Source organism: Mauremys mutica, chromosome 22, assembly GCF_020497125.1.
Source record: "Mauremys mutica isolate MM-2020 ecotype Southern chromosome 22, ASM2049712v1, whole genome shotgun sequence".
Lineage (NCBI taxonomy): Eukaryota > Metazoa > Chordata > Testudines > Geoemydidae > Mauremys > Mauremys mutica.
This window is the reverse complement of record NC_059093.1, coordinates 11,974,467-11,988,416: the sequence shown is the minus strand read 5'-3', so window position 1 is coordinate 11,988,416 and position 13,950 is coordinate 11,974,467. Positions and strand designations below refer to the sequence as shown.

At 49.9% G+C, this 13,950-nt stretch overlaps 1 protein-coding gene across 8 annotated transcripts in view; it reads left to right on the top strand.

Moving 5' to 3' along the window:
- Positions 1-13,950, top strand: part of LOC123354650 (neurotrimin) — a 654,629-nt gene that overhangs the window by 539,694 nt on the left and 100,985 nt on the right. Inside the window, exon 1 of one of the 8 annotated variants that reach the window (XM_044996774.1) lies at positions 1,370-1,578. The exons of the other annotated variants lie outside the window; for them this stretch is intronic. Coding sequence (XP_044852709.1) covers positions 1,437-1,578 — 142 coding nt within the window. The 5' untranslated portion in view covers positions 1,370-1,436. Of the gene's footprint in view, positions 1-1,369; positions 1,579-13,950 lie in introns of those variants that run through there. 8 annotated transcript variants of the gene reach the window in all.

Below are 13,950 nucleotides of genomic sequence, written 5' to 3'. Positions count from 1 at the left end.
CAAGTGCCTCCTGCCAGTCAACGGACAGCAGATTGACGGCCAGATCTATCTATCTATCTATCTATCTATCTATCTATCTATCTATCTATCTATCTATCTATCTAATGCTTGTCACCATGTAGGCCTAGATCCATGCCACTCTTTCTCTGTTGCTGTCTTTGTTTGCACAAGGTTACCAAACCTCACCTCTCTTCTTAGGTCTATCACAGCCGCACCCCCTCCGATGCTGTGTGAAAAGCCAGCTTGTGTCCCTTGAGTACTAAGTACCAGCCATGGCACCCTAGCGAAGAACCTGCAGTCAGATAAACAAAATCATCTTACGCCAGTTCCCCCCACCCAACAAGCGATTCCTGCAACTGAGCTGTTTGGTATGCAACCAAACGAGGCCCCAGCGCCACGCTTGGGATGCTTCACAGAGGCTGAGTCATTCCCCTGATTTAAGGAGCCTTTTCCTGGGGCATGGGGGGAGGAACACAAGCGTGAATCACGTCTCTTTTACTAATGTTGTGCCAGTTTACTTTGCACGTCGCTCACTGGGGGAAGAGAGAGAAGCCACCCAGTGCACTCGGTATATTGGGTCAATGGGTTTATAATGCGTGTCAGGGCTGGGGCTACTCCTGGAAAGGTGAGGAACTCTATGAGGTCAGGAGTTCAACAGTAGGGCTTGTGACCTACCAGAGGGGCACAGAATAGGAGTCAGTCAAAATGGCTGTCTCTTCTGCACTGCTGTAGACGTCTAATTAACCTCAGCTAATTCTCCCCAGGAGAAGGGCTGGTTGTTACAGGCTCATTACCATGCATGAATTACTCAAATGCCTTTGCCATTCCTCTGCCTATTCTAGAGTTCATTCAGGCTGCCATTGAAAACAGAGCTGTGTTCTCCCTGTTACCCTGGCTCAGTCTCTGGAGTCCATGGGAAGACTCCCTCTGTGTGTGTCATCTGCAGAGGAGCCAGAAGAGGGCTCCGTAGACAGGCTCAGCGAGCCAGTACTTTTCCATAGTGACCACCATCTTGTGTTCCAGAATCTCAGTATTTATTTATATAGGCAACGTTCAGGTGTTGTTCAACACAGTGACTTCTGCCTGAGTCTGTAGAGAGCCTGGAACAATAGTGCTAGAGAGAGAGAGAAAGAGCTATGAACGTCCCGATTTACTCAATAAAGTATTATCTCTGAACCCTAATGATGACAGCTGAAATGAGCTAGAGAGAGAGAAAGAGCTATGAACGTCCCGATTTACTCAATAAAGTATTATCTCTGAACCCTAATGATGACAGCTGAAATGTTAAAACTATTGGCTATTTCACTGGTGACCTCACAAAGATGAAGGACAGTGCCATTGTGGTCATCTCAATCTATTCTGAGGAGCAGTTCATTCCAGCATCGTCAGTGGGTTGAGCCTGGGTTCTGGGTGCAGTTTAGGAAATTACCACTGTGATGGGTAATTCTTGGGTGCCACCTGGAACTGGGGTACCACCGAGCCCTCTGACCCACCAGCCTGGGCTTCCTCTCTCACTGTTCTTCTGTGACAAGCTGCAGACCTACTCCCAGTCCTACACTCCCCTCAACATCCACTCAGGTAAGGACACTCCCAGCTGCAGTTACATTCAGGCTCTCTGACCAGCCACTGCATGAACCAATAATAGAGAGGCTACAAGCCGAGGACCCTAGAGTGGTACCATCCTGCCTTGGTCCAAACCCCAACCAGTATGAATTTATTATCCAGTTCGCCTCCCCCTCAATGTGGAGAGGAAATATGCAACAGCCTTTGCCCCTTGAGCTGCCATTTCCCATGCATTTCACTCAAACTCACTGGTTTAGATAAAGTGAAAACAAGTTTATTAACTACAGAAGATAGATTTTAAGTGATTATAAGTGATAGCAAACAGATCAAAGCAAATTATCTAGCAAATAAAGAAAAATGCAAGCTAAGTCTAAGACACTAGAAAGGATATGAATTAACAATCTCTCACCCTGACGGATGATACAAGCAGGCTGCAGATTCTTAAGGCACAAGCTACACTTGCTTTGCAGCTTGGAATCAATCCCCAGGTGTCTCATACACAGGCTAGAAATCCCTTTAGCCTGGGTCCAGCACTTCCCCCAGTTCAGTCTTTGTTCCTCAGGTGTTTTCAGGAGTCCTCTTGTGTGGGGAGGGAAGAACAATGGATGATGTCACTCCCTGCCTTATATAGCTTTAGCATATGGCGGGAACCCTTTGTTACAAACTCAGCTTGTGGAAAAAACACTGACATCCCAAGATGGAGTCCAGAATCATGTGGCCTGGTCACATGTCCTTGTAGAGTCATAGCAGCCATTACTTACAGGCTGTCTGGAGTGTTCTCAGGAAGGCTCACCAGGTGGGAGATAAGCATTCCCTAAGGCGTATTGTTTTCCCTAATGGCTCATTGCCCTGAATAGGGCCGTCCCAACTAGCTATCTAGACTAAAAACATCTTGTCTAGTGGGCATCACCCAGGTGTAACATCTGAAGTACAGATCCATAGTCAATATTCATAACTTTGGATGCAAAGATGATACGTGTATACATATAGGATAATCCTATTCAGCAAATAATAACTTTTCGAGTGACTGCTCACATGACCCATCTTGTACAAAATGCATCATAATTATGCCATAATCACATCATAATAATATAACTATGAAGAATATGGGATGCAGTGTCACAACCACCATTTAATTTTTTTTTTCTTATTCTGACTCTTGGTTGTAGCAAGAGAAGCCGTTAAAAGGGTTGTATGTGAATGTGCAAGTAACCCTGTACTTTACCTTTTACTGTCTTCAGGGTCTCCCATGGCTTTGTCTATGTTAAAAAATGGGGTGTATTTGGCAGACATGTTAGCTTACCATGCTAATTAACACCTTGTTACACGGCACTTATCATTTAGTGTAGACAAAGACAGTGGTGTTTAAAAAGGTATTCGCTGGTCATGGCCAACCCCATGAGATGCCAGAGTTGGCCACAACCAGTTAGCATACCTTTACCTGGTAAAAATGAATTTAACTAACCTGCTATAAGCCCTGCTTTGTGACAGGGCAGCCCATCTACATTAGGACATTGTCTGGACTACGGCCTGGTCTACATTTAAAATGTAAATTGACATAGCTACAGCACACAGGGGTGTGAAAAATCCATACCCCTGAGCACCGTGCCTATCCTGACCTAGCACCCAGTGTAGACACAGACATTCCATCACCCTACCTGCCATAACTCACAGAGGTGGAATTCCTACAGTGACGGAAATCCTCCTTTCATCACTGGAGGCTGCATCATGCTACGGATTTACGGTGGTCTATCTACAGCACCGTATCTCGGTTGCTCTAGTGCGCATGTTGTGTCTAGTGTCTAGTTGTGTCTAGTGTAGACATAGCATTGCCTAGAATTTAAAGTTATTAGAAAATGTTAGCAAATATCTTCTAAGGATGTGTCTACACTGCAAAAAGGTTTGTTCTTATCTTGGATTAGCTAACCCATGTTAGCTGTCTTGGGTTACAATAGCAGTGAAGACACAACACTCTGCTTTTAACCTGGGTTAGCTGCTCAAGCTCAGACTGATAGGGCAGCCTGGCCTTGAACTCAAGCTGCTAACCTGAGTTAAAAGCAGAGTTGCTGTGTCTTCACTGCTATTGTAATCCAAGACAACTAAGCCAAGTTAAGAAAACACTTTTTTTTGTAGGGTAGACATACCATAACACTCAAGAGCAGACAAGGCAGTGTATAACACATGATAAATATTGGAAATAAAGAGTGGAAATAAGTTGTCCATTTTTAACAGTGAGGTTAATTAACCATTGGAACAGTTTACCAAGGGTTGTGGTGGATTCTCCATCACTTACAATTTTTAAATCAAGATGGGATGTTTTGCTCAAAGATCTGTTCTAGGGATTATTTTGGGGCAGTTCTCTGGCCTGTGTTATAAAGGAGGTCAGACTAGATGATCACAGTGGTCCCTTCCGGCCTTGAAATCTATGAATCTATGAATAAACTAGTGGCACTAAACCCTAATGGGGAACCTATGCTGTAATTCGCCCCGTTTAGTACGCAGTGCCTTGTCTACACTATACATTTAAAATGTTAGATTGTGTTAGCTATTATCTTTTGTTGGTGGTGGTTTAGAATGTGTATCACAGTAGTGCACAGGAGCCTCAGTCATGGACGAGGACCATATTATGCTAGACATTGTACAAACAGAATAAATGTTGGTTCCCAATCCAACAAGTTTACATTCTTGTGATGGGGCACCTGCCCCACACTGGGCTCTAAGGGGTTAATAGAGCCCTAGGGAGGCTGCGCAGGAGGCAGCCAATCAGAGAAGGGCTGAAGGGAGCAGCCAATCAGGCCTATATAAAAAGGGAGCTGCAGGGCAGAGGAGGGCAGTTCTCTGCTGGGAGCCCAAGGAGGAAGGACTGTGTCTCTGGAGGGCTTAGAGAACTGCCAGCACCCTGGACAGAGCAGTGCTGCGTGCAGGGATTGGTGGAGCCAGAGACAGCTCCTGGCTTGCTGCTGGGGTTTGCAGGCTGAGGCCCTGAGGGAAGGGCAAAGAGGATGCTGGGGCCACAAGCAAGTGGCCAGACAATTTGCTGCAGTAGCCACTAAGGGAAGTGGCTGAACAGCGGACTGCAGGTCCCCCGGAAGTGGGGAGCACAGTGTGTGGCACAGCCGGAGGGCTGTGTCGCTGAAGTGGACGCCGTGGTCCTTGGAGAGACGTGGGTCCTAGAGCAGGAATGATAGCGGTGAGGCACCACCCGAAGAGGGTGCACTAACATGCGGAGCTAATCCCCAAGACAGCCAGTGGGAGGCGCCAGAGTGGTGAGTGAATGCTGTTACAATTCTAAATACAAAGAATCATAGAAACGTAGGGTTGGAAGAGACCTCAAGAAGTCGTCAAGTCCAGCCATCTGTTGCTGAGGCAGGACCAAGTAAACCATGCCTTTAGGTCTCAACCTACTCAAAGGGTAGGGGCATACGCTGGTCTACCTATATCAGTGTCATTACATCAGGGCACATTAATGAAGAAAAGGCATCTTATCTCCCTTACATCCACCTGGACTTCCTTGCACCCTCTTATTGATGTGTAACTTACTCATTACCTCTGACTTGGCCTCTGACTTGGTGATGTCTGCAATATCGTTGGTATTTCCATGGCAACAGGCTGTAATATCATTGGCTCGGGATTATGAATGTGCAGCATTTGAGCTGGGCTGGGAGGGGAGGAAGTTTTTACTTGCAAATGTAATTCACCATGCTCACTAATATTCGCTCAAGGGGTGTTTGGTCTGAGCACAGGACGGGCAGCCAGGCACCCCAGAGGACTGGCCCTGGCTCCGATATTGACTCCCTTTTTGGCCTTGGCCAAGTCACTTGACCTCTCTCCAAATCAATTTAGCATCTGTGAGATGGAGATAATACTCTTCACCTACCTCGGAGGGGGGTTACAAGGATTAATTAGTTAATGTCTGCAAAGTGCTTTGAAGATGGAATGTGCAATGTGAGTCCTGAGTGTTATTAATTATGTAGCAAGGGGAGAGGAAAGAGGGGAAACAGAGAATCTAGAGCTTGTGTGTAGTGTCACTCCCTAGCCCAGGTGTAAGCAGACACACTGCAAAGCCATACCTGAGTTACTGGTCTTCATTACTGCTGCATTTCTAAGGGCATATCCCATGGTTCTTTGTGGTGCAGGAAGTTGAGTTGCTCTGTGATTCTTTCCCAGTGAATTGATGGAGAAGTTGTCTTTCCTTCTGGGGACACTGGGTGGGGGGGATTGTGGGAAAGCATTGGAGGACTATAGGCACCCCAGAACTTGAGTCTCATTCAAAAGACTTCAGCGAATAAGCTGTGTGGGACTGAACTGAAGTCAGAAGGACTGGGGTTTGAACCTGTGATTTTAGATATGGCAAACCTGAGAGTGAGGATTCAAATCCTTCCCCTCCAGCATACAGTTCTTGTTCCTGTTCTGCATGGGCCTGATTCTGCATCCCTGGTGCACACTGCAGTGCTTTGCATTGATTTCAGTGGGCCTGCCCCCCTAGGGTAAAGTGAGACTCAGTGTGCACACAGGGGACAGAAGCTGGTCCTCTGTCTCCACTCAGACATATATATCACCAGTCAGTTTCACCCCCTTCTCCTAACTGCCTTAGCCTCGCCCTGTCTTCCTTCATGCTCAGCTGCTCTGCATGCCCACACCGAGCCTTGTCTTGGATGGCCACGCCAGCTAGTCGCTTAAAACCTCTCCCTCTCCTTGCAGCCGCCGAGGGGTCTTGGGTTGTCACTCGCTTTTAAGCAGGGACATGAGCATTGTCATGCCTCACTGGCAGCCCACTTTACAGGAGGGGCAAATTCTGCGCCAGGTGTAACTCCAGGTTACTCCAGACTCACACTGGGCGCTCCTTGGAACAGACCCTGTTCTGGGAGCAGCGGCTGGGCAGCAGAAGCACACAGCTCCTGGCAGAGGAGTCTGGAGCGTTGGAGCTGTTAATCCAGGCACCACTACACACGGTGAGTGCTTGTCAGCCCTTGAACAGCACAGAGCTTCCCTGCCTTGCGGCTGCCACCTCCACCCACCTGCGAGCCACATGCCAGGCAGTGGTTGACGTGCTGCGTATTGATGCATGAAAAAAGCATCACCTTGCCAGTTAGAGGCATGTTTTGTTTCCCAGATGGAAATGGCTGGGTTTTATTAATCAGACAGATGAGGAGCAGGACGCGGGGGGCGGAAGGGGGTGGGAAGGAGCAACAAAAGCCTCTTGCAGCTGTAGGACCATTCATAAGACAGAGTATCCCCTGCCACTGGGAGCAGAGCATTCGGCAACTCCTAGGATCAGGCCTATGGCTTGCAAACAGCCCCAAACCCTAAGGGGTATTGGGATCGTGGAGGGATTTGTGAGAGGCCCAGCTCAAACAACGATATAGCTAGTCTGGGATTGTCACTATCCTTTACCGCCCAGTCTTTGTTCCCCACGCTCCCCTGTGTTACTCCCTTAGTTGGATTTCACTAAGATAAATCCATAAATCCCATAGACTCTTTTGAGCTATAGACCCCAATACAATCCATCCAGCATCTGAAGTTGGATGGAGCTGGTTAATTTCCACAAGGTGTGGAACACCATAATGGATTCACACGGTACAGACAGAATCATGGCATAAACCACTGGTATCACACACACACACGTATGTCTAGATCCCTGATCTGTAAGGTCCCATTTGAGCTGAAGGAGAGCTCCCTCAGCCGACAATAGTAGTAGCCTGCAGAATTTGTCCCCGTGTGTTGCATGTACATGTAATGCACTTTGCACATGTAAGCAACCCATGGTAAACCTGATACCTGTCCACACGGGATGGTTATGAAGCCTGCTCTGAATCACCATCCGTTAATGCCCAATGCAGTTTGCCAGGGAAGGGGGTTGTTGCTGGTAATCAGAGTTGCTCAGTGAACTCTCCAGCAGTCAGACCCGCCATCCCCTTTGTGGTATGGCTCTTGCTGCTCATCTCACAGTCAGTGCGCTGGGGTGGATTTCTCACGTCATAGCGTTGGAGCGGGGTGACTAATCCTGCCTCTTGGTAGGAGTCCCAGTTGCCAGAGTCTCAGGAACTCTGTGTAAATCTATGTATTCATTTCAGCGGAGCTGCCCTGATTTATGCCAGCAGAATATCTGATGTCAGTTAAAGCCCTAGAGCTGGCACTCACCTGCAGATGGATGCTGTGCAGAGCCACACCTTTCTGTGACATTTTAGTGCTAGGCTCCTCTCCCAAATGAATCTCGGTCATGACCTATGCACCTCTAGTCCCTTCTATTCCCGTGTTGATCAAGTCAATGATCCTAATTTGGGACTGTCAGTGCACCGACTATTCCAGGTGGCTCCCACACAGCCTGTCCTAACTGCACTTCCAATCCCACTCTGCCAATGTATCTCTGTCCTGACCTTCAGTGTCCCCCGACCGTTCCATTCCCAGGCCTTTCTACCAGTGAGTCTTAATCCTGCCCTCCTGTCATCCCTCCCAGTCCAATCCTGCCCCCCTCCCCTCACCCCCAAGAGGCAGCTGCTAATCGTCCCTTATCTGTAAGCTTTGGATCACTGTGTATGGGTATTTAGGCTCTTACCTTCATTGTAATTCTTTGTTTGTTCTTTAATTAAAAAAAAAATATGAGCCCCCTAGATACCAGAATTGGAATCAATGGGGCCTGCTGCCTCCTGCATGCCAGTCTGGCATCGGATCCATCCTGCCAACACAGTCTCCTCTGGGAGTTACATGTTTGAAAACAGTGCAGCAGCCTCATCTCCGATTCCGTGTTTTTCTCCATCATTTGCTTTATTAAATATTGATTTTCTGTTGCATTATTAAACCTTAAGTCCTGAGCATAAATTCTGAGCTGATACTTTAATCTGGCTCTCCTCTGGTTCTTCTTTTTGGCCTTTAGAACTGGTTTTCAGGCCAGCTCTCCTGGGGAATCTTTGAGTCAAGTCCAGAGCTTGTTGCAGGAGTTTGGGAGTGAGGGGGGAAGAGGAAAGAGCAGAGACCTCTGCTCAGAAGTAGAGTTGCCAACTTTCTAATAACACAAAACCAAACGCCCTAGCCCTGCCCCTTCCCCACCCCACTCACTCCATTCCCCCTCCCTCCTTGGCTCACTCTGCCCCACCCTCACTCACTTTCACTGGGCTGGGGCAGGGGGCAGGGGGTTGGGGTGCAAGAGCAGGTGAGGGCTCCAGCTGGGGGTGCAGGCTCCAGGGTGGGGTGGGGGATGAAGGGTTCAGGGTGTGGGAGGGAGCTCCAGGGTGGGGCAGGGGGTTGGGATGTGGGAGGGGGTGAGGGCTCCATCTGGGGGTGCAGGCTCTGAGGTGGGGTGGGGGATGAGGGGTTCAGGGTGTGGGAGGGAGCTCCAGGCTGGGGCTAGGGGTTGGGATGTGGGAAGGGGGCGAGGGCTCCAGCTGGGGGTGTGGCCTCTGGGGTGAGGTCAGGGATGGGGGGTTTGGGGTGCAGGAGGGGGCTCCGGGCTGGAGTTGAGGGGTTTGGAGTGGGGGGGGGGCTCAGGGCTGGGGGAGGGGTTTGGAGTGGGGGGCTCAGGGCTGGGGGAGAGGTTTGGGGTGCAGGAGGGGATGTCGACTCCGGGAGGAAGTTTGGGTGCAGGCGGGTGCTCAGGGCTGGGGCAGGGGGTGTGGGCTCCGGCCGGGTGGCGCTTACCTTAGATGGCTCCAGTTGGTGGCGCTGTGGGGCTAAGGCAGGCTCCCTGCCTGCGCCGGCTCCATGCGGCACCCCGGAAGCGGCCGGCACGTCCGGCTCTTAGGCGTACAGGGGGCCAGGGAGGCGGCTTCTGCCCAGAGTCTTCAGCTGCAAACCCTATCCTTGTGTGAGGCACCTAAGCCAGATCAGCTGTTTAGGCAGCCCATGAGATCCTCATTTGCTTTTTATTTGCCTGTTTTAGTATTATGTGAGGGGACCCAAAAATATTCTGCTTAGGCCCCCCCAGTGGGCTAGCACCAGCTCTGAGTCCTGACTTGCAGTCTGCTGACTCAAATGCTGGACCGCTGCCCCGCTGCCGGGGTGTGCTCCAGCTGGCTGCAAGGAGAGGCTCAGTCAGAGCAGGGATCCCCGTGCATGGCCTGAGGGGAGTCTGGCACCAGCCTCCAGCGCAGGAAGGCTCAGGCTGGTAAATCTCCAGCTGCATGGGCGGTGTCACTGCGGCCTGTGGTGAGGGGTCCCCGCGGGGTCCTCATTGCCGGGGTGCACCAGCCGCAGGAGGCGCTGCGCAGCGCCGGTCGCCTCCCTCCGAGTTACTCTTGACCGCGGCACCCGCCCTTCGTTCTCCGGAGCTAGAAGTAGTGGGCTGGCTGGGGGTAGAAGCCAGAGGCCGCAGTTCGGCCAGAGGGTGAGTGTCTGGGCGGGGGCCTAGGAGCAGGGCATTGTGCAGAGACAGTGCAGGAAGGAAGCCTGCCCTAGCGCGGCCGACCGGGCTTTTAATGGCCTGGTTGGCGGTGCTGAGCGGAACTGCTAGGGCCCCTTTTCCACCGGGCGTTCCAGTCGAAAATCGGACACCTGGCAACCCTACTCAGAAGTGGTTTGATTGGTTGCGCAGCTGCATCTGCAGCAACCTTGGTCGCACTTTAGCGGTTGCAGTTGTGCTGCTCATGGTAGCGCATCCTCGTTTAACTGGTTTGAGATTCGGCAAACGGTCGTCCCGGGATCCACAGTCCCTGGAGGTATTGCACAGTGAGATCCCAGACTGGGTTAGGGCACATGGAATCTGCAGTTGCAATCCTGTTCAGGCCACAGGTGAAATGAGTTTGGGGGGGTCTTATCCAAGTCCCCAGGTGATGTTAGCCTACATGATGAAACCATCCGCATGATGATAGCAAATCCAGCCCAGCCCACTAACCCTTGCTCTGCCAGATGGCCAATCTGAGCTTGAGCCTTCTTGTTCCCTGTGGTTAGCAGAAGCCTGAGCGTGGCATGGGAGTGGCAAATGAGCTGTGTGACGGCAATTACTAACAGTAGATCCTGAAAGGGTAGAGGGGATGGGGAATACCAGTGATGAGCACAAGATGAGCAGCAGAGATCCTGACATGATCCTAAAGAGAAACCCCCGTCTTGGCTCCATTGGATAGACGTTAGTTGCAGTGCCAGAGAGGACTTGTCAGACCAATCCTTTATGCAACTGCTTCTTCTGACCTCACAAGATGGGTCTCTCTGCTCCCTTTCCCTTCCATTTAGCACTAGCCTCTTCTCTGTCCTGCCACTGCTGCTAAGACGAGAGCCTTCTCCTTTGCCACTCCACCTTCCAGCCTCTCTGGTTCTTTTCTAACCTCACTGGAAACTGTGGCAGCAGGTTCACAGATAATCACCAGCTATTTCTGGTGATGCAAAGTAGCTGTGAACCCATTTCAAGCTGCATTTGCAGTTTACCACAGCAGTGCAAAGCGGCCAGAGCCGTGCTGCAAAACCTGGTCTGTCCAGTGGATCTGTTGGACTTCCTGGGACTCCACACTTACCCAGTGTTTAGGCTACAAGATCAAACTCTAGTGTTATTGCGAAACTGGGAAATATCTGTATTATTTTTGACTGGCAAAGGTGCATGCCTCTGTGTGCTTGTGTATGAGGGATTACTTGCTAGTGAGCTAAAGAAACCATGCAGGAAAAATAAAACAATTGCACAGATAGAAATCTTAGAGGAATCAATGGGAATGCTGTTCGTTGGGGAATGCCCCCTGCCTGACTCCAGGCAGGCTGAGAACGGTTTCCTCTTCCCAAGACGACGGCCATGTCTACACTAGGGAGCTTTTATCTGCCCTGGAATAATGGTGTGCTACACTGGCAAATCACTCCTAGTGTGGATCTAGGTATACTGACAAAATTGTGCTTTGTACCTGTATAGTCACTCCCTCCCCTCCCTGCTCATGAGTGAAACAAGTTATGCCAGTAGATCAGCTTTGCCAGTAAAGCTGCATCTGCTCTAGGGTCAGTCAGGAATCACAACTCTTCGCTCCACCACCCTACGCCCCGACTAGGGTGACCAGATGTCCCGATTTTATAGAGACAGTCCTGATTTTGGGGTCTTTTTCTTAAATAGGCTCCTATTACCCCCCACGCCCTGTCCCAGGTTTTCACACTTGCTGTCTGGTCACCCTACCCCTGACCAACAGAGCTAGACACAGCCTAAGTCTAGGATCAGAAGGAGAATCTGAAACACTCCAAGACCCTGGGCCTAGAAATGGGGGCGAGCGAGTGTCTGTGAGAGCAGAGAGGCAGGCACACAGACGGGGAGAACTTGCTGCGAACAGGCTAGCTGGCCCGAGGGGAACTTACAAACCAGCAAGGAAAGACCGAGGGTAGGAAAGACCCATGTGTAGGGGCCTTAATTTTAGTCTTTCCCCTGCATGCTTTGCATCTCGGAGTCAGTGAATAAATAATGCTTTGTTTGGAAGATCCTGGTTTTGCGTCATTTTGATCAGCTGCTGGACACCTTTAAATGCTGCTCTTGGGCTAGTTTGGGCATAACAGAGGCTTAACCCCCACCACCGCCACCACCACCCCCCCCAGCTCCCAAATATGCCAGAAGTTAGAGTTTGCCAAAACATCAGCTCAAGCAAGAGGGCTCTGACTGGCTGGAACCCTGCCTGCTATTGGCTTGAGAAGTTCCTGGAACGGAAGAGAGCTGAGCACACGGACACTGGCAAGCGCTCGATAGTCAAGGTAGATTGCACTGACTGGGGTCTGATCACCTTCCCCTTCCTATCTGAGAGCTGCATGCGAAGAGCTAGCACCGAAGCCCGACCCTGCCAGAAACCAGGTGTCTGAACATGTTTGAGGAGCCAAGAAAAACCTTTGGCCAAAAGCAAAAAAAAAAACAGGGCCATAACAGTGATATTGATATTTTGGGGGCAGGGGGGTAGGGTCTCTGGTGTTTTCATTGCAAACCAGGAAATTGTGAGCTTCACAAATATGGTCGCAAAAAAAAAAGCCATTTTTCACTGGAAATTGGTTTCAAATGAAACATTTTGACCAGCTCTAAATAACAGCAGTCTCCTCGGCAGTTGAGAACACTGGCAAATCTCACTGCTACAGTGGCCTGCAGGGAGATGGGTGGATGCAGCTGCAAGATTTTCACCGCTGGACGGCTGCTTTTAGTTTAGCAGTGACACAAGCTTTATTTATCCCCTTTTAGCTGATTTCTGGTGTACAACTGGAGTAAGTCGGTGGGCGATCCAGGCCCTTTATTGCCAATGGCAGCTTACTGGCCTGGATATAATGAATTTTGGTGGGTCTCTGTCCACATCCTAGTTGGACAAACATCCACATCATAAAACCCACCACAGCAGTTAGCTGTTCTGATTTGCCTGGACAGGCTTCGGGGTCAGTAAAGATGATCAGCTGCCTTCCCTTTTCCAACTTGCACCCCACAGCTTTCACCCAGTCTGTGTGATCAGTGCCTCTTCCTGCGCACACACATCGCTTCACCGGTGGGATTTATTTTTTGTAGTGTTTTTCTTTCCCTTCCATTCTTTTTGGCCGAGTTTGTCTGAAATATTATTTTTTGCTCCTTCGGTAGCAGGGCTGTATAATTGATGGTCCTCGCCAGGCTCTCAGCGCTAAACATTAAACTTTCCCCTGCCTTGGCTCCAACACGGAGTTCATTACTTTTTGAAAAGCTTCATGCCTGTTTGTGCTCAGCTGAGAGTTGTTCTGGAAAGGAGGGAGGGTTTTGTCAGGCAGAGAGAGGAGAGTGAAGTCGAGCTCAGCGAGGACACTGTTGTCATCCAAATTGAGCTCTCTTTCTTTTCAAGAAATGTCCCGTGGTAACAGGGCCTCTTCTGTGGAACTGAAATACTGACACACTGTTGAGTCGGGGGAGCAAAAACCTGGGGCTTCCTAATTAAAGCACAGCCAAGGACGTGCTGGATTTCAGGCCAGGGGAGGATGCTGCTTTGCAAATAGCTTGTAAGGAAAAATGCCCACAGCCCAGCGCTGCGCCTGGAGGACAGGGCAGTGAACTAGATCTGTGATCTTTTAAATACCTGGGTGGAATCATTTTCTATGAAAGAGTGGGAGCGATTGCATTGCCTACTGCAGCCTGGCACAGCGCTGGCAGGGCCTGGACAAGCGTTTGCCTCACACCTCTGCCAGGGCATCTGTATCCAACCTCCCTGCTGCTGCAGTCTTGACTAGAGTGGAGTCAATAAGGGATTTTTTGGTTCAGTGGTTGAATGACTATTTTGATATTGATTGTTCTCGGGAGGGAGGTTGGGCCTGAAACTATTTGCCAACTTCAATCCAAATTTGAAAATGGTTTCAGTACCCTGAAAAAAATTGCATTTTTGGCAGTATTATTCACTGGGGGAAAAAAATCCTCCAGCTCTAGTCTTGACCTCCAGTGGAGTGCTGCCAATGCACTCTGATCCTGATCTTCTGCTGTCTCTGTCTTGTAGCCATGTGGTCATG